The sequence below is a fragment of the Echinops telfairi genome, unplaced genomic scaffold, assembly GCF_000313985.2.
Source record: "Echinops telfairi isolate 266 unplaced genomic scaffold, ASM31398v2 ScPeMD7_1;HRSCAF=3_0, whole genome shotgun sequence".
Classification (NCBI taxonomy): domain Eukaryota; kingdom Metazoa; phylum Chordata; class Mammalia; order Afrosoricida; family Tenrecidae; genus Echinops; species Echinops telfairi.
The window spans coordinates 26,861,123-26,886,764 of NW_022103896.1; the positions used below are offsets into that span (position 1 = coordinate 26,861,123).

At 36.9% G+C, this 25,642-nt stretch overlaps 1 protein-coding gene across 2 annotated transcripts in view; it reads left to right on the forward strand.

The window, feature by feature from the left end:
* Window positions 1-25,642, forward strand: part of CSMD3 (CUB and Sushi multiple domains 3) — a 1,328,144-nt gene that overhangs the window by 815,590 nt on the left and 486,912 nt on the right. For both annotated transcript variants that reach the window (XM_045286022.1, XM_030887469.2), the window contains 3 exons: window positions 9,684-9,866; window positions 11,571-11,897; window positions 16,341-16,535. In XM_045286022.1, the coding sequence (XP_045141957.1) occupies window positions 9,684-9,866; window positions 11,571-11,897; window positions 16,341-16,535 (705 nt within the window). The remainder of the gene's footprint in view (window positions 1-9,683; window positions 9,867-11,570; window positions 11,898-16,340; window positions 16,536-25,642) is intronic.

Here is a 25,642-nt window from a genome sequence, read left to right on the forward strand (position 1 = left end):
GACAATGGCCTAAGCATCCTCCTCAAGGCATCTCCACTGCATTCTTCTGACAGTGCTGACAGTCACCAGGGAGGCATTCCTCACTGAAAGTTAGAGAGTGCAAACCAACCAACCAACCAAACAAACAAACAAATTCACTACCATGTACTAGATTCCGGTTCATGGCAACCCTATAGGACATGGTAGAACTACCTCTGTGAGTTTCTGAGACTGTAAATCTACAGAAGTAGAAAGTCTCATCTATTTCCCTTAGAGTGGCTGGTGGTTTTGAACTGCTGACCTTGGGAATTGCAGCCCAACACATAATCACTATGTCATCCAGGGAGCTAGAATAATGTGAATCTATGAGAAACCACACGTATCCACCCTCCATTTTCACCCTCACGAGCAAGAAGAACAGAGTTAAATGGAGAATGGATTTGGATGGTAAACAGAAGATGGTTTCATATCCTTCAATTATATTAATAACAATACAATTTAAATTATTCCAAATATATCACTGGAATATATCCATCTACAAAGTTTGTCAGATGCTGTGGGTTAGGCATGGACTGCTGACTGCATGGTTGGTGGTTCAAATCCATCATTCACCTGAGGCTGTCATGTTCATAAAGATTTACCATCTCAGAAACCCTATGTAGGATTTCCATGAGTCAGATAGGCTCGATGGCTGAGGGCAATGAAAAAGACCACATACTTTTGTAAATAAATTATTTATGCCTTCTGTCCTTTATTCTTCATTCTATAAGATTTTGTATTAAAGTTTAGTCTCTAAGAAGCTCATTGTATCTCATAATCACACATACATTTGGAAATGCACTTCCTGGGGTCCCATTCTACCTCTGCCAGTAACAAGTTCTACGACTCTGGGAAAGTCCTTTGCCCTCTCTGGGTCATCCTAAGACTGGGTCAACATTAACTATGCCACGTGCAGACAGACACCTCATGCATGGAAGTGTTTGAAATGCAGAGGTGAATAAATGTTTACGGTCAGCAACATATAGCTCAATCCATAATGAGTGATAAGGAAACACATAGATCAGTACAGGCATACCAATGGCCGGTAGCATTCCAGAGAAACTCGCAACTAACTGTCCTTAAATTCAGGGTTAATTTTATTGAGCAAATAATGTCTGATCTGTCAAGATGAATACTTTCTCAGGTCTTACATAGTGGGAGAATGCCTTTTCTTCTTCCCCAAGAATGTGCCACGAAGATCATAAAGTTGGCAAAGGGAACAGCACATGTTTCAACATGCCTGGCACGTCTATTATTGTCCATTTCTGTGCAATTGGCTCCCACTAATGATGACTCCATATGTGCAGCTGACAACTGCTTCAGAGTTTTGACCTCTGGGCAGCAGATGCCAAGCTCATCTTCTGAGTAACCTCTCAGTGGATTTGAACTGCCAATCTTTTAGTGAGTAGTCAATAGCTTTAGAGTTTGTACCACCCCCAGCCCTTCAAGATTAACATATGATGCCAGATTTCCCAGGCAGGCAAGGCTTAAAACAAGACATCTTCCTCCCATCTTAAGGAATTCGAAGATTCAGAGTTGTTTTAATGTCATGCTGGCAAGCTACAGGGGTTGGATTTATGTGTTGAAACATCAGAGATCAATAGCAACCTCTCTTCAAATTAAGCATGCTATCCTTTTACTTCTAATACTGGAAAACGTTGGTCCTTCTCTTTCCGTTAATCATTTCTGCCGTTGGCTCCACCGTGTATTTTTCCATCCTTTGTAGGCATGCAAAAGTAGTAAAAAGAAACAAAAAAGTGGGGGTGAGGATGGAATCAAATAGATGTGGAACAGAATCTATATTGAGCTGTTTCCACAAGTAAGAACCTCTGATGTCCTAGAACAGCGGTTCTCAACCTGTGGGTTTTGGCCCCTTTGGGGGTTGAACGACCCTTTCACAGGGGTCGCCCGATTCATAACAGTAGCAACATGACAGTGATGAAGTGGCAACAAAAATAATGTTATGATTGGAGGGTCACCACAACAGGAGGAACTGTATGAAAGGGTCTTGGCATTAGAAAGGTTGAGAACCACTCTCCTAGAAGGTTACCCATTGGCATGCTAATTGAAAGGTCAGAAGTTTAAGATCACAAGATGTTCTTTGGTAGGAAAATGAAGCCGCCTGCCTACAGAAAGATTCACACTCTTGGAAACCCAACAGCGCAGGCAGTTCTACTCTGTCCTACAGGATCACCAGGACTTGGAATTGACTCAGTGGCAGTATTTTGTTTTTGGTTTTGAGTCCTTGACTAGCCCTTCAGACTCTTCTAACTAACAGTAAAATAATAAGAATTACATGAGTTAAGAGAGTTATAGTGTTTAGGAAACTTGTTGATAATAATCGTTGTTTAATGACTACTGCTAAAGTTCTTGTCTTCTTGTGTATTGATGTTTGTAACCTTCAGATACACCGGTCTATTTGTTTGTTTGCCATTACATCAGTTTTCTTAGCTTTGGTTTCTTTGAAAACTGAGACTAAAACAAGGCACTTGGGCGGCTGCTTTGTTGGGGACATGCAATTCCGACACATGAAGAATGAGTCATAAGGAGATGTAAGCAGGAGCGCACCGCTAACAGTTACAAGCTGGTATCTTAATGAGCTGGTCACAGTTGATTGGTTAGTCTTGTGAGCACATGACCTATCTGTGCTTTGGAATCATCTCTTATTAGCAGGAAGGGTGAGCAATTTCTCTAGCAGTCTTCTTTCTTGACCTCTGCAAGTTCAAAGTTTACCCCTCTGGCATTAAATTTCCACAATTGTAGCTGGTTTTTTAACCCCTTAGGGAAGCAGTTGGAGAAGAGAGGGGTCAGTGATCCCTGGTGTCCAATCCAGTTGTGAGAATGACACAGTTCCATTGTAACACTTCATTTTTTTCATTATATATTTAGAAATTAGTCTTACCTTTTGTAGAAATAATTTCACAAGCACTGATAGACAATTGTTGCATTATTACTTTGCTAGATATTGCTACTCAATTGATGATACAAAGTATTGCAAGTTTTAAATGTTAACTATGTGTTACAATATGTTCTTTTTTTAAAAAAGAATGTTGTATTAAAGGAGAAATGAATGTACTTTCAAAACACAGGCTAAAGACTCCTACTTATCCCTAACCCAAAGACAATAGAAAATACATAAACATATATTAATGCTCTAAGTTTGGAAATTATTTTGATCCTGTATGGGATCCCAAGACTTAATAAATATGTAAACATAAATAAACATATAAAATGTGTATATAGAAGTAAAGGTTAACTAAGAATTTTTTTTAAAAAGTGCCAACATGGCCTTCGATTACAGCAACTTCTTCAAAGGAAGATACGGTGTACTAGACTCACAAGTTACCAGTTAGAATCCACTGGCAATCCTAAGAAATGCAAGAATGGCCAGCCTGGAAGATACTTCTGCTCCAGGGTTAAAGATGTAGGTATGGAATGGGAGATTGATGCGATTATCAACAGGGAAGACTCCCTGAAAGAGAAGGGAAGCCAGAGAGAACTACATCAGTGGAAGGATCTCCACTGAGAAGTTCACCAGGATTTTGACAATAGAGAAAACATTCCCCAACATGGGAGATTGACAGTGAACAGGAGGAATAGAGGCAGAACTAGATTAGTCAAAGGGAAGTAAACACAAATAACATTTGAGGTTTTTCTAAAAACAAGTTACTTTATTTAAAATCTCCACCAAGTGACAATTAGGATGTATCCCAAACACATTCACTGGCATCAAGTCCATGCCGACTCACAGGGACCCTGTATAATTAAAAAACAACTCCAGCCCGACTGGAGCACACACACTGGCACCGATAAGAGCTAGGCACATGGATTAAGGACAGATAAAACCCTCAGGAACAGTAGTAGAAGTAGTGATACCAGGAGGGTAAGGTGGATAGTAGGGATGGCTGGGGGAGAGGAACTCATCACAAGGTTGGGTATATAGTCCAGCCCCAGGGGGATCGATAACAGAAATGTGGTGAAGGGAGACAACGGACAGTATAAAACATGACATAACAACAATAATATATAATTGATCAAGGAATCATGAGGGTGAGAGGGTGGGGCAGGCATGGGAAAAAGGAAGAGCTGATACCAAAGGCTCAAGTAGAAAGAAAATGTTTTGGAAATGTTGATGGCAACATTTGTACAAGTGTGCTTAATATAGTTGAATGAAGGATTGTCATAAGATTTGTAAGAGCCCCCACCCACCCCAGTAAAATGATTTTTAAAAAATAATAAATTTTATGTTTAAAAAAAAATAAAAACCACAAAAACCTCAAGATACATTACAATGACATTCAAAACCGCATGTCTGCAAAATAATCCTAATACTAGCATATGGAACAGGTTAATTAAAATAAATGAAAGTTAGTTTGCTATCAGATTTCTCATCAGGAATGTTGGACATTGTGGTAGTTATATAATCTGGTGTCAATTTAAGAGGATTATGAGGGAAGGGGTGGAGTCTAGTCTGTCAATCAGGTCATAGCCAATGAGGCTTCTGTGTGGGCATTACCTTCTCCTGAGAATTCTGGAAACTGGGATTTCCTCCATAGAGGTGGGAGGCACAGTTTCTCTGCTCACTCCCAGAGACAATGCACAACTGACAAGACACATGATGCTGCACCCTGGGACCTGGGGAAGCCACGTGGACCTACCCTGATGCACCAGACCTCTGGAGCCAGAGAAGCCACGTAAAGTCCCCCGGCCAGCACTGAGATGTTTATAGTGCCACTGGATCCAGAAGACCCCCAACCCAGTGGCCTGTGATCGTCCTGCATTGATGTCATTGCATGTGTTTCGTGAGTCTGAAGAGGACTTTATAGATTGGTATCAGATGTATGGGCTAATACCTGACTTATGGACTTGTACAATTATCCTTTATATAAAACTCTCTTTTATACATACATGATTCTCCCTGGATTTTTTTTCTAGTCTACCCAAACTAACAGGCATTTTTTTTACCTGCAAAGAATATTTTCAAACTGGTCAATATTAATTTTGTATTAAAGGAAGCATTACATTTGAATTATAAATCTACATTTTAGAAACATGGAGATTTGATGGCCACATGAAGACATTTTCAGTTGAAAATTGTTCTTTTGGTAACTACACTTAGTGTTTCAGCTACTTCATTCCCTGCTGGGGCTTCTTTCCCCTACCCATAGCAGTTATCATAAACTAACATCAAATATTGATTTATTATTTATTGTTTCAGCTTATTTATTCATTGGCATACATGCTCTTGGAAGGCAAGCATAATTTTCTATTTATTCAGCAACATGCCCAGTCATGAACTGAATTGCTGAATTGTGACCCCTCCTGTAATATGTATCCACTTCACTGGGCCATGATGCTCTGTGAGTTGGAAGTTATACAATGATAATATGTGGCAATTACGCCATGGTGTAATCATCCCAACCATGTATGATGTCCCCAAATCAGTTGTGAGAGTGTTAGGGCCAGATGCAACACTGTTATTGGGGACATAAACCTGATCCAATGCCACAGGAGTGTCCTCTGCACCACCTCCTATTTTATGAGATGGAGGAAAGGGAAGCAAGCAGGCAAGGCCTGGTTACTACCTAGAGAAAAGAGTCTGGAGCAGAGCAAATTGTTGGACCCAAGGTGCCTCCACAGATAGCCCACAAATCCCGAAGGAAAACATGTATGTGAAGACACATGGAAACCTCCAAGATGTGTCAGGTTCACAAACACTAAAAGGAGACATAGGCCATCCCTTAGGGCCACACAAACAGAAGTGTCTTTCCCTGAGAGCTCGAGTCAGCCTTAGATCCCTTAAACTGTGAGAGAGGAATTCTTCTTTGTTAAAGCCAGGGGACTTATATTTCTGCTATCACGGCACTGGACCACAAAGACATAGCCCCCATGCTTCGAAGAGCATCTTGTATATCATCGGTATTCAATAAATGTGTTGGATACATCGAATGGCCAAATGATGGTGTAAAAGATATAAATGTTATCCAACTATAAAGAAATGTTTCAGAAGAAATACAGCCAGAGGGCTGCTTAGAAGCAAGAATGACAAGACTTTGTCTCACGTATTTTGGACATGATTTAAGGTGAGAGTAGTCCCTGGAAAAGGACATCATGCCTGGAAAAGTAGAAGGGCAGTAAAACCATAGAGAGATTGATGCAGTGGCTGCTCCCACAGGTTCAACCTGAGAGCACCCGTGAGGATGGGTCAGGACCAGGCGGGGTCCCTTTCTGTTGCACGTGGCGCCACTACGACTCTGAACCAACTGGACGACGCTTCATAAGAACAGCGGCAACAGAAAGAAATGTGGCAAAGTTCATTCACGGTTTGGAACCTTAACACACTCTTTTAAAATTGACAAAGCAGACAAAAATAATTAAGAACATAAACAATTTAATTTGACAAATAGAACAAATCAAGTTGAATATATTTCACTAACAACTTTGAAGTTGGACTTAGCTGTGTATAGATTGAATCTCAAAACAGCATTAGAACTCAGTAACACAATTATGGTTCAAACACATAAATTTAAAAATCATGCTCTAACATTATTTATGAGTTGAAGAAGAAATATAAAGGGAAAGTACATACTAGTTAGAAGTGAACAGTAAAAGCTTTCCATATCAAAGCAGTACCCTAAAGGCAATTTATAAACTTAAATTTGCTTTTTATAGGTAACAAGAAAGACTATACATTTTTAAAACACTAATAAATAAACTAAATTTCAGCCAGAGGATATATAAAATGAACAGAACAATAATTGAAAATAAATTTGAAGATGGAATAAAAAAGATTATATATAATTAAACAAAACAAAAATAGAAATGGCCAAACCAAACAAAAACTGTTTCTTTGAACAGATTAATAAACATAGCACCTCTCTGCAAGTATGAGCAAAAACCCAAAGGAGCTAACAAACCAGAAGATTAAACAGAAATAAATAACATTAGGGACAAAGAAGCCTATTATATTCTAAAAGAAGAGGGCATTATAAAATTCTATAACATAATTGTATTACCTTTGCTAATTTGGCACAGCTCAGAGAATTTCATTTCCCTAGTACCTATTGTAGTTAGGCACCGTCAAGTTGATTTCGCCTCCCAGCGACCCTCTGTTAAACAGAATGAAGCGCCGCACGGTTCTGCACCGTCCTTACAGCCATGTTAAATCTGAGTGCGTTGTTGGGAGCCCTGGTGTACTCCATCTCCTTGAGGGCGTGTCCCTTTCACTTCTCAAACATGCTGTCTTTCTCCAGGATCTGCTTTCTCTTGGCAATGTGTCCAAAGTAACTGAGATGAAATATCACCATCCTCGCTTCTAAGGAGCATTCTGTCTATTCTGTTATCCAAGTGAGATTTGTTCATTCTCGTGGTGGTTCATGGTATATTTAATATTTTTAACCAACACCACTCTTCCAAGGCATGCATTCTCTTTGGTCTTCCTAATTCATGGCCCAGCTTTGACGCGCAATCAGCCTCTTGGGACTGCAGTGGTGTGAGTCAGGCACACCTCACTCCGCTAAGTGACGCTTTTCCGTGTTATGACCGTGCCGCAGATTGGCCGTAAGCAATGCACCTTTGATTGCTTGTCCGCTGCTTTCACAAAGAGTGATCCCAGTACAATGAAATCCTTGACATCTTCCATCTTTTTTTCCTTTATCATTATGTTGCTTATTAGTTCAATTGTGAGAACTTTGTTTTCTCATGTTGTGATGTAATCCATAATCAAGGCTATATAGTCTGTGGCCTTCAACAGTAAATGCTTCAATTCTGCTCCACTTTCAGCAAGTAGGGCTGTATTACCTTCATAGTATAAGTTATTGTAGTGTCTTCCTTCAACCCTGATGCGTCCTTCTTCTTCCTACTGTCCAGTGTCTCAGATGAGTTACTTATCATATCGATTGAGTCAGAGTGGGAAGAAAATGGACCTTTAATGTACGCTTTTCCAGATTTTAAACAAGTCAGTGTCCCCTTGTTCTGTTTAAACAACTAACTCTTGGTTTATCTAGTTATCACATGAGCATAATTAAGTGCACATGATGTAAAAGATCGTTGTAAGTATTGTAGATCATGTAAAAAGGTTGTCAGTATTGATGAGAGTTATACGTAGAGTACAACTGAAGTGATTGAAAGGATAAATTCCTGTCATAAAATCATGCTAGACTCAGCAAGCTTTTGGATCATGTCCTTATGTTCAAAAACCATGTTTTCCTTTGATCTGCCCACACTTAAAACAACAAAAAAAGATGTTACATTTATAAACAATATCTTTGACATAAAATTTGATTAGGGAAAAGAAAAGAAAAATTATAGAACAATGCTATTTATGAACATATAAAACACTGTTTCAGAGAACACCAAATCAAATCTCTAGTGTATTAAATTGTTATAATCAACCATGGTCTCTTTAAAAGATGCAAGGATAATTTTAAAGATCCACAAACCATATTGACTGTTGGGTGTTTATATGTATGTATATATTTTTATATATCCACACACACAAATGTGTATAATGCTGAAAGAACTGAAAATATAAACTAAAATGTGCAAGTGGGTTTCTGAAGAACTGGGACTGTGTGATTTTTGGAGTATCAGGAGATCTTTATCTTTAGCTCAGTTTTATTTGAAAAATTTTTGCCACCGTTTTTCTAGAGACAATGCTATTAATTCAATATCATGTGAACTCAGAAACAAAGCTATTGACTCACAATAATTTTTCGCATACATTCCTATCCTCACAGTGAAGATTCTGGATATTTGGGTTTATTTTGAATATACTACTTCAAAAGGTTGACAATGTATTTTTAAGATAATTTGTTTAAAATCCCTGAATTTGATTCATTCAAGAAACATGTATTGGATATTTAATACATCCCTGGACAAGTTAAAATGAAAAATTGATTTCTGCCATTAAGGAGTTAATTCTGTGCTGCTATGATATGATTTATCTAATTAGAGCAAATGATCTAACCAAGAAGCACCAGGGACAATAGTGTCCCTGTGAAAGGTGAGAACGACAGGAACAGCAACGCAGAGACGTTTCCACTTCTGCTAACTGCACTTTAAGGATTTACTCTAAGGAAGTTTAAGAAATTTAAAAAAATTGGATTAAAGGGAAACATATATGTTTATGTGTATGTGTGGTACAGCGAGAATGTCTGATATATTTTCATAATTGTACTTCATTTCCGACAACCTCGTCAGCTCTAATGACCTCAGTTTTTCCATCTACACAACAAGAGAAATACTCAAGTTGTTCATTAAATATAATTTCAGAAAATAGTGCTCATAAGAGTAGACGAAAAATATATTAAGATTGCAGAATATGTGAATAACAACATCAGAACACTACCATGAAGTTGGTCACTTCACAGAAACCTCGTAAGACAGAGTAGAAATTCCCCATAGACTTTCAAACCCACAAATCCCAGATCGCAGCCTGCTTCATCTTTCTACCCACAGAGCAACTGAGCAGTTGGAACCATGGTGTTTTGATTAGCAGCTGAATGCTCAATCCACCACACAGAAAGGATCCCTTAATGTATTCCTAATTGCTGTAAAATAGATCAACCACAGAGATGTATGTCTAGTAAACTGTCAGTGTGGATTTTTTATACTTGCAACCCTCCAAAGGCAACTTTTATGGTTTTGTTTTTGTGTTTTTACAGAAATTGAGAAAGAAAGCTGTGGAGATCCTGGCACACCCTTATATGGAATTAGAGAGGGAGATGGATTTTCTAATCGTGATGTTTTAAGGTTCGAATGCCAGTTTGGGTTTGAACTAATTGGAGAGAAATCCATTGTTTGTCAAGAGAATAACCAATGGTCTGCAAACATACCCATCTGTATCTGTGAGTACCAGACGCTTTGCTTCTAGACAGCATGTGTTACCTTGTCCTTGCATACATTGCTTTTGTAATTAATTACAAAGAGTTGGAACCATGTAATTATTTTGGGGCAAGTAGCACTTCATGATACTATCTTTAACAATTGTGCTTATGCCAAATTATAAATTTTACTGCAGATTTAAATAAAGTTAACATAGTTCACTTGGTAATTGCAAAGTATATTATTACATGTGTTTCTAGCACTTTATTGGTGGCATTTTATACTTTATAGATAGCATAATTTTTATGGAAATTATATATCTGAGCTAATTCTAATAGACTCATTTATTATAACAAGATAGTATATACTTATTTGCAATCAAAAACACTTAAATATTTAAAGCTTATATCTCTGTATAATGCATTAACTTAGTTTTGCTTTTAGATGCTCACATTATTGCATACTTTATGTGATATTTATTTACATTTTACAGAATGGAATTCATTAACGTATATCTCATTAACATTAATGAATTTCATTCTGTGGAAAAAGCATCTATTTCTCCAAACAAATTTAAACTTTCCAGTGTAACTACAGTAAAAACTAAGGAAGCTACACAAAAGTGGTGGGAAAATTTCCATTATCTTTACATTCCATTTTTCTAAGAATGTTTTGATGCCCCCTCATGTTATCTATTGATGTACACTAAAGTTCAATTATAGTTTGTATGACCAAAAACTATACTGACCAAAGGTATATGTAATATTGAATGAAGATGATACATGTAAGTTTTGAATAATCACATGTGATAATACATAAGCCAATAAACATGAAAGCAAAAATAATTTTCTGGTTTTTAAATACAAGTATTTTCTTCTGTTATTGAACTCACAGTGATAAATCTTTTGATCTTGAAATTCTTTACTCCCTACAAAGGTATTTGTACAAATTTTAATATTTATACTTTTTGGTAGGGGTAAAGTAAGTTCTAAACACCTACATTTGAGAACCATTTAATGTGAATTACAATATATGCTATAATCTAGGCTTTTTCTTGAACTTGGTTGATTATTTAAAATTTTGAAGGAGTGAATGAAAAATTAGAAACGATTGGTTATTGTGAGAGCAAGTCAAACCAAAAAGGTAGGACTTCATTTTCCTGTAGATGAAGTTTTTCTTGAATTACTCCATGGCTAAGTGTGAGCTGCCAGCTGTGGTTATTTCAAATATACGTATTATGTTTTCCTTACTGATGTTACAAGCTATTAGAGAATTCTGTGATCCTGGTATAGTGGATAATCAACTTTTCACCTACCCCCGCCAAATGTTCTCTGGATTGCCTGATCCCACTTGTTAAGTTCTTGTAACAGTTTTCATTTTCAGTTAGTTCATGGGCTTATTATCTTCTGTGGAAGCCTCTGTGCATTTCATCTTCATTCACAGTCACAGAATCTGAAACGTACACAAGACTCTAACATAAGCACGTCAGTACAAATCTCTTGTAAGATTTTTCCAATTACGTTTTTGTGGATGTTTAATAATATTGGTTTTAATTTTATCCTTTCTGGGGAAGCTTGTAACATTTTATTCCCTGTTCCCTAATAGTTTACATAGCTCCATATAATTTTATCAACCTACTAATTGAATATTATCATTACAGAAGATAAAATAAGGTAGGTATTAACTTTGAACATTTATTCTATTTCATTATCTTTCTTTTTGAACAGTCCCTTGCCTCTCTAACTTTACGGCACCCATGGGAACAGTTCTTTCTCCTGATTACCCAGAAGGGTACGGAAATAATTTAAATTGCATCTGGACAATAATCTCTGATCCAGGGAGCCGAATACACCTCTCTTTTAATGACTTCGATCTTGAGTCCCAGTTTGACTTCCTGGCGGTGAAAGATGGTGACTCTCCAGACTCCCCAATTCTTGGAACCTTTACAGGGGCTGAGGTGCCTTCTCATCTCACTAGCAATAGTCATCTATTGCGACTGGAATTTCAAGCTGACCACTCAATGTCTGGACGTGGTTTTAATATCACTTACAACAGTAAGTCTGATTTGTTTTCCTTATTATATATTCCTACTAATTTGAGCTGGAAAAGGAGCATGCTCCCAGATTTCACAGAGAAGGACACAGGCGGAAGATTTGTGCAATCCCTGGAACTAATTGCACCCGGGATGTCACTTAGTCTTTGATTTCTGACCACATTTCACCAGCTACTGCGTCATTTCTCTTTTTAGTAAGAGACCTGCTATGCATAAATTCAAGCCTATTGTATGTCATATATTTTGCTCTGTGATTGCAAATATGTTGCGATTACATAATTTATGTTTCAAATATAATACGAGCTCTCTCATTCAATATGTTAATAAATCCATAGGGTACCTTAAACAATCACCTAATAGAGTGATAATTCCAAAGACCAAATGCATGAGCCAATAGAGGCATCAGAATGAAAGACATCATTGGCTTTCCAGCAGTTGACGACTGAGCTGATTTTGCATAATTTCTATGGGGAAAAATAAAATGATTTAGTGATTAAGATTACGGACTCGAAAATCACACTATGCCATTTCAAACATGGATTTTGCTACAATTTTAGTTTTTAATATGAGTCTGCTTCTTCATCATGGAAAATAAATGGGCAGCTCCAAGGAATAAATTATTTGATGCAAGTGAATAATGCAGAATATATAAGCTTTTTATACTTTATCTTTGAATAATTCTGACTTTGTAGCAATCTTATAAGGCAGAGCAGAATTACTGCCCTGGCTTTCTCTGCATGGCATGGTGATCTGTTCATTGGGTAGCGGACGCTGGGGTCCGCAGTGTGAAAGCACCGGCCCTCTCGGGAGAAAAATGAGGCTTCCTATTCCAGGACGCAGTCATCTTCTTGGAAACCCACCGGGAAGGGCAGTTTCCCTTGGCCCTGTGTGGTCCCTATGAGCGAGAATGGGCGAGATGGCAGGGACCGAGTGAATCTTTATAGGCACATTGTTCTCTTGCAAAGTGGCTACTTGCCTTTGGTTATCAGAGGAACACTCAACCACTGTGCCCACAAGGATCCTCGTAAAGTACATGACACACTCCAAAATCTCACTGCTATTAAGTCTATTCTGACTCATAGTGACCCCAAATGCTCTCTGAACATTAACTATTAAGTTTTGGACTGCTAATCACAAGGCCAACCAGTTCAATTCACCAACTGCTCTGTGGGAGAAAGATGACACTGTCTATTCCCATAAACATCTACTGTACTGGCTATTCTATATGTCTGTTCCCCCAAACATCTACTGTATTGGATATTCTATATGTCTATTCCCATAAACATCTACTGTACTGGATATTCTATATGTCTATTCCCATAAACATATACTGTACTGGATATTCTATATAGGGTTGCTATGAATCAGAATTGACTCACTGGGAGTAGGTATTCTTATTTAACTTGCTTTTTAAATATAATGGCAGCATCTATGATTTCTATGCTTATTATATTGCTCTAGATTTGGGATTTTAAGACATTGTTTAGTTATTGATTAGATCCTTGGTGGCACAGTTGTTAAGAGCGTGACTGATTACGTAAATGTCAGCAAGTTGACCCCATCAGCTGCTCCGAGGGAAAATGGGAGTCTCCTTGTGCAAAGATCATCACGTTGGGAACCCAAAGCTGTAGTTCTATTCTGTCCTACAAGTTTGCTATGAGTTAGAATCAACTCCACAGTAATAATTTTGGTTTGATTAGGTTTTATTCAATAGCTGTGTGTTTAAAAGAATGAATATTATTCTCTTTTTTTAAATCATGCCCAATAGCTAAAAGAAAAATCATAGAAAGGAGAAAAGACATTAGTCAGTTCAATGCTTCTATTTACAAATGTTACCTGAAATCATAGGATTCTAAGTGATTTCTGTTTTGCTTTTTATTGAAGCTTCCATACTCTGCTACATATTTACCCAACTTATGCTAATATTTATATCACATAACAATAGGATGTCATTTCCAGCTATTCTGGATGCCCTTTTAAAAAAGAACTGCACCCTTACTGAAGGCACATTTAATGTTGAGTTTTGGCAATTAATAACAAAATGCAATTATTGTCTTTTTAAAGTCACACTAGCAGTGGTGAAAACTGTCACAAATATGATGTCAAAGTGTAATTGCACGTTATTAAAATTCAATTATCTATGACATGTGTCACAGATATTCTATAAAAGATGATTGCTTTACCTGAGTCTTTAAAAAAAATTATTGCAACTGTATGCGTAAAGTGAGATACATGTATGAATCCATCAATCATTAATTTTCTTAAACGTATATTTCTTCTAACTTTATTATTTATTGTACTTTCAAAATATTATGCAGATGTGACTCAAAGTTCCTTAGTCCATTTCTCTAATGAATGATTTAATCCATCAAATGTAAATTCTTATATTTCCTACATGTGATTCTCTTTTCTTCTGGAAATGTATCAGTTGAACATTACACAGAGGAGCAACCAGGCTAATTCAAAATTGCTTCATATTTTAATAGCCAAATAAAATTATTTGAAATAACTATATATAAATCATATTTTTTTATCGAGAATTTGCCTTAATTACCTTTTGTGCTGTTTAACTTAAAAGTCTACATTTGATGTTCTGACATTCTGATAAACAGAATAGATATTAAAATTATGTAACTGATGATAGGGTAGAATATATAAAATAACTGTAAGTATATATGCAACATGCATAGAGCAGTATGAAATGATAAAAACCCCATAAATTTTACCTCACCTCTTTAGATTTTGCCACTTGAGGTACCTGTGCATTTGCAGTGCATACATTTTATTTACTTTTTTGAATATTGTTTCTGGTGAAACTTTACAAAGCCAATTAACTTACCACTTAACACTTTCACATACATAATGTTTATAATTTTCACACTAAATCATCATTTCATTACCTGTTCTCCCAGCCCTTCCTTGTCTTCAGACTCCATGTGTGGATACATATTGACCATTTGGTCTTGTATAGTTAATTGTTTTAGAACACATTTCTCACAGCTAATATTATTTTAGAAGCTTATCATCTATTAAGCTGAAAGATCACCCCTGGAAATGCTTTAGTTATCATTTCAAAGAATGTCATAGGACTATTGTTTTGGGGGTTTCTGCAGTTTCTACCAGTCCAATATGTTAGATTATCTTTTAGGAATTTGAGTTTTCCCTATATTTTTCTCCATTTTAATCTGGGATCCTTAATATATCTTCAGCCAGCACATTTGACAGTGGTGGGCAGACATAGTCTAATTCTTCCGTTCTCAGGTAAGACGAGGCCATGAGTTCTTCTTTCACTCTCTGGCCTCCGTCATTCTCCTTTGCTCTAGATGAGTAGAGACCACTGGTTGTATCTTCCATGGATGCTTATAAGTTTTTAATACCTTTAATACCACAGATGCTGCTCACTAAACTAGGATGCATTATACTAACTTTTAAAAGTATAACATATTTTTTGATTCAGAAAAATGAAAAAAATTGTATGACCATGCAATTCTATAATCTCTGAAAAATGCAAATATATACATTCAATATATATAAATATCAATGTATATTAAAATTCAAATAAATACATTCTGTTTTGCCCATAAAGACAGTGTCTCTTCTCTGTGATTTAAGTATGAAATAAGAAAGAAAATAAAGTTGTCCTGAGCTCAAGAATGCATTCTCCTGTGATACAAGAGACAAATAATGTGAGATTCAATACGTTGTAGGAGAAAAATTGAAAAGCTAGACCAGTGGATGCATTTCAGTCCTATAACATCCTATCTCTATATCCTGCAGCAAGCTATTTAAGTTTTACTGAATATTGGATTTCCCGTTAGAATGGATCGGGTGCTTTCTTCATTAGACTGTACTAAATGTTAAATGAGATAATAGCACGCATACAACTTTTTATTACACCATCTAAAACACGTCAATTGCAAAAGAGTTAGCACTCTTTTTCCTACATGGTAAAATATAAATGTCATAGAAACTTACAAATATATGGGTTGACTTTCAAACTACACAGAATCATTTAATTTTCACACCAAGACTACCTTGCCATTTCTAACAAAATGAATTACAAGAAGTTTCCAAGGGATATAGTCAACCTAATCTATACTTTACATTTATTTGAATTCTAACCAGTTTATACAGGATATTGTTGCACAAATCAAGCATAATTATCAGCAAAACCAGAAGAAACAATTATAATTTAAAATGATATAACCTTAGAGAGTAATTCATATTTTAAGACAGTAACCTCTATTACACTTTGCAAATGAATAAATAAAATCTGAGGATAATCTCCATTTTGAAATAAATAACTAAAACTATTTTTTTAGAAATTAGCTTAGCACGTTTAAACCTACCCTTACTTACCTACTTATCCAAAATACACAACTGTCTCTCTGTTTCTCATCTTGATTGTGGGCTAATTTGTTTGCTTGTTTGTTTTTCCCTAAAGCATTTGGTCATAATGAGTGTCCGGATCCTGGGATACCAATCAATGCACGAAGGTTTGGAGACAACTTTCAACTAGGAAGTTCAATTTCAGTTATTTGTGAAGAAGGATTTATTAAAACCCAGGGAACAGAAACAATTACATGCATTCTTCTGGATGGAAAAGTAATGTGGAGTGGACCGATTCCTCGATGTGGAGGTAAGTGCCCAGGACGGTCAGAAATATAACCTTATTATGATGCATAGAAATACATAGGGAACCAGAAAACTCTATCATCTTTATTTATATTCAAATATTACTTTGTATTTCACATTACACATATATAGCTCATCTGATTACAATTTTAATTCTCCCGCTAAAATTTTTAGACTTTTGGTGCTTTCCTTACAAAGTATTCTTATTTAAAAATATACATTAATGAAGAGTAAACATTTCTTGCATGTGCCTACTCTTTTGGATACCTTTTATAGCTACAGTTTAGTATACTGTATGGTATGCACTCAATTTTATATATATATATTTTGGTACTTTAGAATATATTATAAAATGATTGTATTTTCAAAATTGAGTGAATAAGTATTAATTACAATAAATAAGCTTACACTAAAGCACCTATGAACTTAAAAGGTATAGTTTGCATGAACATATTTCATTCATTTTTCAGCAACTTTTCTTTGCCCAATAATTATTGTCCATAAGGTACATTACTCTACTTGTATATAATGTGTATGCCACATTTTGAAGTATTAATTATTATATACAATATACTCTCAAAAAATCCTATAAATGTGAAGATACTTAAAAATAGATTTTATATCTAGTGTAAAACATGAAACATATAGTGTGTGTGTGTGTAAGTTTACAAGTAGTGTTCAATTATAATGTATTACTCTTATCACAGACTACACTTATAACCACCTTTTTCGTTTTGTTTATTCATATTATTATAACAAATATATGTAACTTGCAACACTATTGCAAACAATTTGCTGATAATATAATTCTCATGCCAACATCCCACAAAAACAAATAAAGATTGTATTTATTAGGCTACTGAGTATAACATCCAATAATAAAGAAAGCTTAAGGGGGCTCAGTCCTAAGTCAGAGAGTCTATTTAGAACTGACATAGTAGGAGCAAGATAATGAATTCTCTTTTCCTCATTCCATTTGCATAGCTAAGGTGACCTACCTACGTTCTTAAAAGTACACAGACCACTGTCTTACCAAGAAGTAGATTAACTACTGCCAGGAAAACCTCATGAATCTCCATTCATAATTAAGAGATTGATTTTTACATGCTCTCTTATTTTTCTATTTTCCCATTTTTTTGCTTACTTTATTCGGACTAATAAATATGAGAATACTCAAATATATGTCTTCAAATATTATTACTCAAATATTTTATTCAAATATATGGCTATTACCTATAAATTCTGAGTTTCGTTAAATTGAAGATACTCATAATAGGAAAAAGTAATTGCAGATCAGGCAGCTCTATTTTCCTAGCAGGCCTGTCGATTAGCATATGCAGCGACCTGACTTCTAATCATTTTCGGATGTGTAAACTAGGTTGCTGAGCTAGTGGATTTCAACATTTTTTAATGGAATCTTAAAGGCTGTGGACCTAGTAGGAGCTCCCCTAGCAAAAGTCATAACTATACCTTAAGACCAACAAAGTAATCTGAAACTAAAATTAACGGGCTTGCACAATAAGGATTGGAAAAAGAGAGACATATTAATGTTCATTTCTCCTCCCATTGTATTTGCCTTTGACCTCCTTCATCCATTTAATGTAGTTTCTGACCCAGGCTTAGCAGTCAGCCAGGAATGCCTATTAACACTGCCTGGGAAGAAAGGAAGGAGGAAAAGAGGCTTTTTGTTCGTTTATTTGTTTCCCCGTGGGCTAGCACAGGGTGTCTAGGGTGGAGGAGAGAAGGATGGGATATGGTGAAGGGCCTACGAAGCTGGCACATGACCTGCTTTGTAGACCATGGTCAGTACTTTCAGCGTGATCCTCGGAGCCAGTTCAGTGCTTAGGAGACTTGAACGGAAGCTCTTCCATTCACTGCAAGTTGTCTTCCACTCCGGAGGACAGACAGAGAGACAGCTTGGCAGTGTCTGTTCAGGCTTGTTGAACCTGCACTTGCCTCGCGTGGTTGGAGTTTATGGAGCTGCTTGGTGCTGAACCACAATGGAGTCAAAAACAATGATGCCGGTATCAACGAGGGGTTTCATGAATCACTGCTTAATTTGAGAGAGCAATTTTAGTGAAATTTCTTATTATCTGTACAGAATTCATGGTGTGTAGCTTTTACAAACCAGAAAAAGTATATATATTCAAAAGAGTAATTTAGCACACATGCATAGACTCTTCAAATAATCCATAGGAGAAGACTTTCTCAGTGTCTCTCGGTTAAAGTATGCTTAGTTTCCTTGCCACTCCTGGATTTGAGCACCAAGGTAGGACGCTCACTCTGAATGAGGTGAGAGTTAGCTGGGGAAGGCAGAATCGGAGTGGGTGGAAGAAATCGCAGTGTAACACTCAGAAAGGCCCCTACTAAGTCTGAGCGCCACAACATGAGCCCGTTTCCACCCAACAAAGCAGACTATTGTTTACTCCAGGATAACAAACCGTTTGGGGTTTAATTCCTAAAACTCTAATTAAGATTTCTAATGATTTTCTTTAGTTTCTCTTACTACTTAGGCACTAAGACAAAAGCCTTTGGCTACAGCTGAGGAAACACTTCCCTGCTCCAAATATACGTATATATTTTTAAGATTAATTACTGCCCTGACTATCCCGAGATAGAGCTACTCCCATTTCCACAGAAGACTGTTTGGGAGCCTGCTCTTACTGGTCGCTAAGCATTCCATCACTTGACAGAAGATTTTTAGTTATTATTAATTACAATTTATCCTTTAGGGTTTGGGCTTGCTTACCATTTTATCCAAAACCTTCATTATTGTTATTATTATCAAGTTGAGCATTTGTATAAATGAGCTTGAAATATATACAGTTTACAGGTTTTGACTAATGCAAATAACTTTCTGCTTTTAGCTCATTTTCCTTACAGAAAGCATTCCAAATTTAAGCATATTATTAAAGTTATTAATGTAGATATGGTTCTCATATGTTAAAAATTAAAAAGTAGAATCAGAACTAATACAGCAAGAGAATCTGTAGAAAATATTAGGAAAAACAGATCTTAACTTACTTAAGGTTTGTCCCTTCCTTATTACTCTCTATCACAGTCGTTTAGAAGTTTAGGCATTTAGAGAATTTAGTGATTCACCATGTTATTAAGTCTTCACTTGCAAAACTGTAGAAAATCTCTGAGAGAAGTGGAAGGAAATATGTCATCTACTTTCTTCCTCAGATAAGAATATTTGGGCCGAAAGGGGAGAAGTTAGACCATAATACGTTGCAATTTTCTGATCCTATAGCTAAAGTTGGATTCATTTCAAACAGCTTAAACACAATTGTTGAATGGAATTGGGTTATACATTTTATTCACTGACCTGTAGTTCAGAGTGAATGTGTTAGCTAAGGATAGATTTGGGCTATCTTTGTGGAAATTTGAACCGATTTCTTGAGAAGGTTGATCAAAACTTCCTTGAAAAAGAAATATTAGATACTTTTCAAAGGCTTGAGCACTTTCAGATTGGCTCCTGGAAAACAAAATGCTTTTGTTTCTGTAATCAGCATTGAAGTAATTTCATTCTGAAAGCCACAAGCTGTCATCATAACTCAGTTTAACGACAGTCAATGAAATGACTCTTTTCCCTACCATTTAGACTGCAGCCTCGATACAGCTGTCTTTTTCTAGGGCCAGGCTCTGCATGGTGCCTTCTTCAAAGAAACATCCCAATGTCATGAAGAATGATGCAGATGGTTACTGTACATCTCCCATAACGAGATGACATGCAACATTTTATAGCATAACAGATATAAAGTTTCCTCAAACTTCTCATCCTCTCTTCTCTCCGAATGTTTCCTGTTCGTGGCATTTACTTTAAACGTATTCTCTCATCCCGTGGTAGTTAAATAATCTGTTGTCAATTTGAGAGGATTACGAGTGAAGGGGTGGAATTTAGCCTGTCAATAGGGTAACAGTTTGATGACCTCATTTGGAGGCGCTAAGGAGATAAATAGCTCGCTGGAAGCAGGGCACGTGCTCACTCCCTTGGAGACATTGCAGCTGACAAACACACATGGAACTACGCTAGTGCCCTGAACTGGAGGAGTCAGATGGGGACCCCTGCCAGTGCTGAGATGCCTACAATGCCATTGGATCCACAAGACTCCCCACCCACTGGCCTGTGATATTCCTGCATTCAGCATCATTGCTTGTGTCTCATGAGTCTAAAGAGGTCTTTATAGACTCGTATCGAACATTGGTATCAGACTTAAAACTTGATCTGGACAAGGCTGGGATGTTTTCTTAATGTACAATTACTCTCTCTATAAAGCCCTTTCTTAGACACATATGAGTGTCTATGAATTTGTTTCTCTAGTCTACCCAGACTAATACCCATCCTTACCCTATAGTCCTGTAATCCTTCCCAACTGTTCCCATGGTTGTTTATTTTCTTATTTTACACAGTCTAATGGCCTCGTTTATCACCTGTAATCATTATCACTACGTTATCCCCCAGTTAGCTCAATTTTCTCCTGAGAACCTACAGCCTTGAGAATTCTTACTTCTCTATTATAAATCAGGTTGTTTTTTTCCCTCTCCTGCCTCATGGAAGAGATTCATAATTGTACCTATTTCAAAGAAATGTGACCAACTAAATGAGCAAATTAGAGAACAATATATTGATGTTATATGCAAGTAACATTGCTAAAGGTCATCCTCATCCAACAGTGGTTGCAATAGAACATTAACAGAAACTCAGGCCCAATTCAGGAACAAAACTTATAACATGTGATAACATTGATGGTGTCAGATGGATAGTCACTAAAAGTAGAGAATGCCGAAAAGGTGTTTTTTGTGTGTGTTTTGTTGATTATACAAAGACATTTGACCGTGTGGATCATAACATGGGTATTCATGAGAGGAATGGGAATTGCAGAACACATCTTTGTGCTCATTTGAAATTTTTACATGGACCAAGAGGCAGTGTTTAAACAGAATAAGGAAATACTGCATTGTTCAAAATCAAGAAAGATGTGCAATAGAGTTTTGCCATTTCATCATACTTACTCAATCTGTACGCTGAGCAAATAATCAGAGAAGCTGGACTATGTCAAAAATACTGCATCAGGAGTGGAGAAAGGGTCATTAATAACCTTTGACACACAGATGTCACAACTGTGCCTGCTGAAAGAGCAGGTCTTAAATCCTGCTGAAGATCAAGGATAATGATTTAATATAAAGAAAACAAAATTATCGCAATTTGGACCAATAGATAGCATCATGATATAAGACTGCCATTGTCAAGCCTTTCATCTTGCTTTGACCCACAATCAATATTCTTGGAAGCAGCAGTCAAGAGATCAATCAACCCATTGCATTAGGTAAAACTGCCACACATTGTAAAGTGTTGAAAAGCAAGAATATTACTTAGGACGAAGGTGCTCCTGACCCAAGCCACCGTATTTTCAATTGCTTCATATGCATATAAAATTTGGACATTGAATAAGGAAGACTAGAGAAGAAGGGATGCATTTGAATTGTGGTGCTGGCCAAACGTATCAAAAGTAGTTAACTCTGAACTGCTTCTGAAAAGGGGCATGCTAAAAGGTCCTAGATAGAGAGGGATAACATGTGTAACAAAACCCCAAATCAAAAAAGAAATCAAGCTTAAGAGTAGGCTAGAAACTGGTGAAACCCTAAGACTGTGGTCCTTAGTTACTTTTACAGGTTTGAAAATTAACTCACCCCCATGTTAGAACGATCAACCATTTAAGATCAGAAGGCAGTATTTATCCAAGGACAATGTGCAAAGAATGGAGTATTTGTATACTGAAAGGACTGCAGTGGATGAGTTGAAACAAAATAATTAAGAACCTTTGAATGTAAAACTGATTATCGCCTCTCTTAAGTGGCCACCTAATTCTCAATATATATATTGTGAATTAAAATTTTAAAAGTTTAAAAAAATAAAGTGCAGGCCACAATTAACTATTGTTTTCAGCATTGAATTGCTTAACCCAATTCAGGAGACCTCTCATTGAAATGATTAGATCTTAGATAAATTGATTACATTGGCTGTCAATTGATTTCCATAAAGTTCTATCAGCTACTTCTAATCCTTCAATCATTTTTTACCTATTCTTAATGTTTAGCTTTCTGTGAATATTTTCTATGGGCTTAACACACAGTCTATGTTTTCACTCAATTACCTTTCCTTGGGATATAGATGCTTTCTAGGTTGGTGAGGATGACTAGCACCGCATGTACTTTTTGATGGATCTGAATGCATAATAGCACCCAATGCCTAATGCAATTGCTCCTGGAAGGATTTGAATATTTAAAGTGTGATCACACATTACAATTTCAAGTGCTTACAGAAGCAAAGCATCTAACACACATAGACTAATTTGGTTAAATACAACAAGCTACTCTCCTGGGGGAAAGGTGCTTTTCCATTTTTGTATAAGCATGGTTAGAGTACCAGAAATACTTGGTTGACACTTAACCACTGACAGAGGTAGCATATCAAGCACGGATAGTAGTGAAGAGATGATTCAAGCTTCACTGAATGAAGGCACTGAGGAAAAAGAAGGCTCCAGACATTGAGAGAGTATGTTTAAATCGGGTGCAACTTTGAATCAGATGCTGAAACTTTTTTGAATTATCTTCAGTAAACATTGACTTGCTTGTGATATTAATGATATTGTTCCACGATTTCTACGTTCTGTTGAATCGCCTTTCTTGGGAATGCGCATGCTTATGGATCTCCTCCAGGCATGGCCTGGTGGATGTCTTTCAAATTTCTGGGCAAGGATAAGTGAGCACCTCCCCAGCTGCATGCGGAGAATGTGCCTAATCAATGGAGTGGAACAAAATCCATATGTGGTCACTCAATACTCTTTTGTTCAAGAAAGCGATACTAAATCGCTCAAGAAATTTGGCTTCTTTGAACATGATTTGGGAGAAAAAATAAGGCTTTGTACCCCTGTAAAGACAATCTTGGAAAAGCCATAGAGGCAGTTCTACTCTGTCCTATAGGGTCCCTATGAGTCAGAGTTAACTCAATGGCAGTTAGAGGGCTTTTTTGTTTGTTTGTTTGTTTGTTTGCTTAGTTTGGACAGAATAGTGAAAATGGTTTAGCAGTTATTTCACAGAGAAATTCCTTGATTTTCCCCTTTTCATGAATATATATAAATATGTTAGGTCGGGTCTTCTATGTGGGGAACCTACTTGCTGTCAAGAGCCTTTGGGATATTTCTAATATCAACTCTGGGCCATGCTGGGCAAGCATTTCATTAAGTCACCCTTCATGTGATGCCGGGAACGGCTGCTCTTTGGGAAGGAGTGTGATGTCAGTTAGGATTGATGCTTTTTCAGTGCTTATACCTCACCCCGGCGAGGGGGGTGGGGTGGGGGGGCTGGACATTGCCACCTCTGGCAAGGTAAAGCTGGGTCATGCTATGCTGAGTGGCCCATATCCTTCAAATCATCATTTCAGTTACAAAGTATGTCTAAAATGTCTTTGCAAAGATAATTAGGGGTCTTTTTTTTTTTGGGTGGGGGCCTTTCCACCATTAACCACAATGTTGCTGGTAACTAACTAATACTGTGCTTCAACTGCATTGTACATTTTGATGAAGACAAGACCGGGCATAATAAAGACTAAAGTTTGCAGAAGCTAAAATGTAACCTGTCTACATTGAGGTTTAGTTCTGCTAGTTGATGCAAACTAGCAAACAGGCCCATAAAGTTGATTCAGGAAGCACCGACGAACATGGACTTATACTTTGTTTTTCTTTAAAAGCAGAGAGACACGCTTTGTATAGAAATACCCACCAAATATGTCATGTACCATCTTCTTTCACATTTAAGGTAGCTATTTTATATTAAAGAAATCATAAATCAGCACCACCACCATCATTGTCTCTGTCACCATGATCATTAGCCTCTTTCCCGGCCTCCTATGTCTCTCCCTTTATGTGGATGCCTGCAGTTCTTTGATCACAGTTATTTTACCCCTTTTATTTCTTATCTTTCGCTGTCACATGCCCTTCGTCACACGTGTTCACCTCATTATACCCGTAAATGCCAGGCTAACACATGACTCACTTCCCCGTACTATGCTGCCAGGAAATATTAACTCATTCCGTTTTAATGGTTTTCAGGAGAAATTGAGTCTCTTTGGAAATTTGGTGAACAAAGTTCTCCACCTCACTACATGAAAATATGCTTTAGTTTATAAAGGGAAAAATAAGGAGAGAGAGGTGTCAAACTTTTAACATATCTTTTCAAGCTGCACTCTCGGTTGCATTTCTATTTTCTCAGTGCCCTGCTTCTGTAGTTGCCTGTAATAAACCAACCAGTGAACCCAAAACCTTGAAAGAGACCGTGCCATTAGACATGGAGCAAAACAAGAAAGTTCTCTTCCCGGGTGTCGGACAGGGGCATTAAGTCATCTATAGTTTTCTGTTTCAAACAGCAAGACAGTTGGATATAAATTAATTCTCCTATCTCTGCTGTAGTCACAGAGAGAAGCATTTCCTGGCTTCATTGGTGAATGTCATTTTTTAAAAAAGAAATGCAGCTGAATTGTACTCAAGTAGACTGAAAGATGACAAGGGGTTTTTTTTTTTTGCAGACCAAAGTGAGAGTTGGGTACAAATGCATTCATTAGTTTGCTTTAAAACTTTGACTACCAGCCATTTACTTACAAAATCTATTTTCCCTTGATTGTGTAAAGCACAGATTGAATGATTTGCATGTTTGTGATTAAACAAGTGAAAATGTGTGTACTTTATTAAGTGTGATTTTTTAAACAAATGTTCTACTCAAGGAAACTCGGGAGTTTCCTTGCAGACTCCTCCTCATCTCTCTGATTCCTGTACTGGTGAGTGATCTTGAGCTCAGGTCATGGACAAGTTCTCCACTCTTTCTCATTTATCCATCTTACTCGTTCTCTTGGTGATTTCCCCAAAGTCTCTAACGTTAAATAACATCGATATACTGATGTCTTTCAAATCTAAATCTGGTGGCGTGTTCTCTACTCTGAACTCCAGACATACATTTAACTTCCTGCTCAGTATTTCGATTTAGATGTTTAATTGGCATCTCCAATGAAAGGTTCAAAACTTTATCTTCTGGTTCACCACCCTTACTCCATAT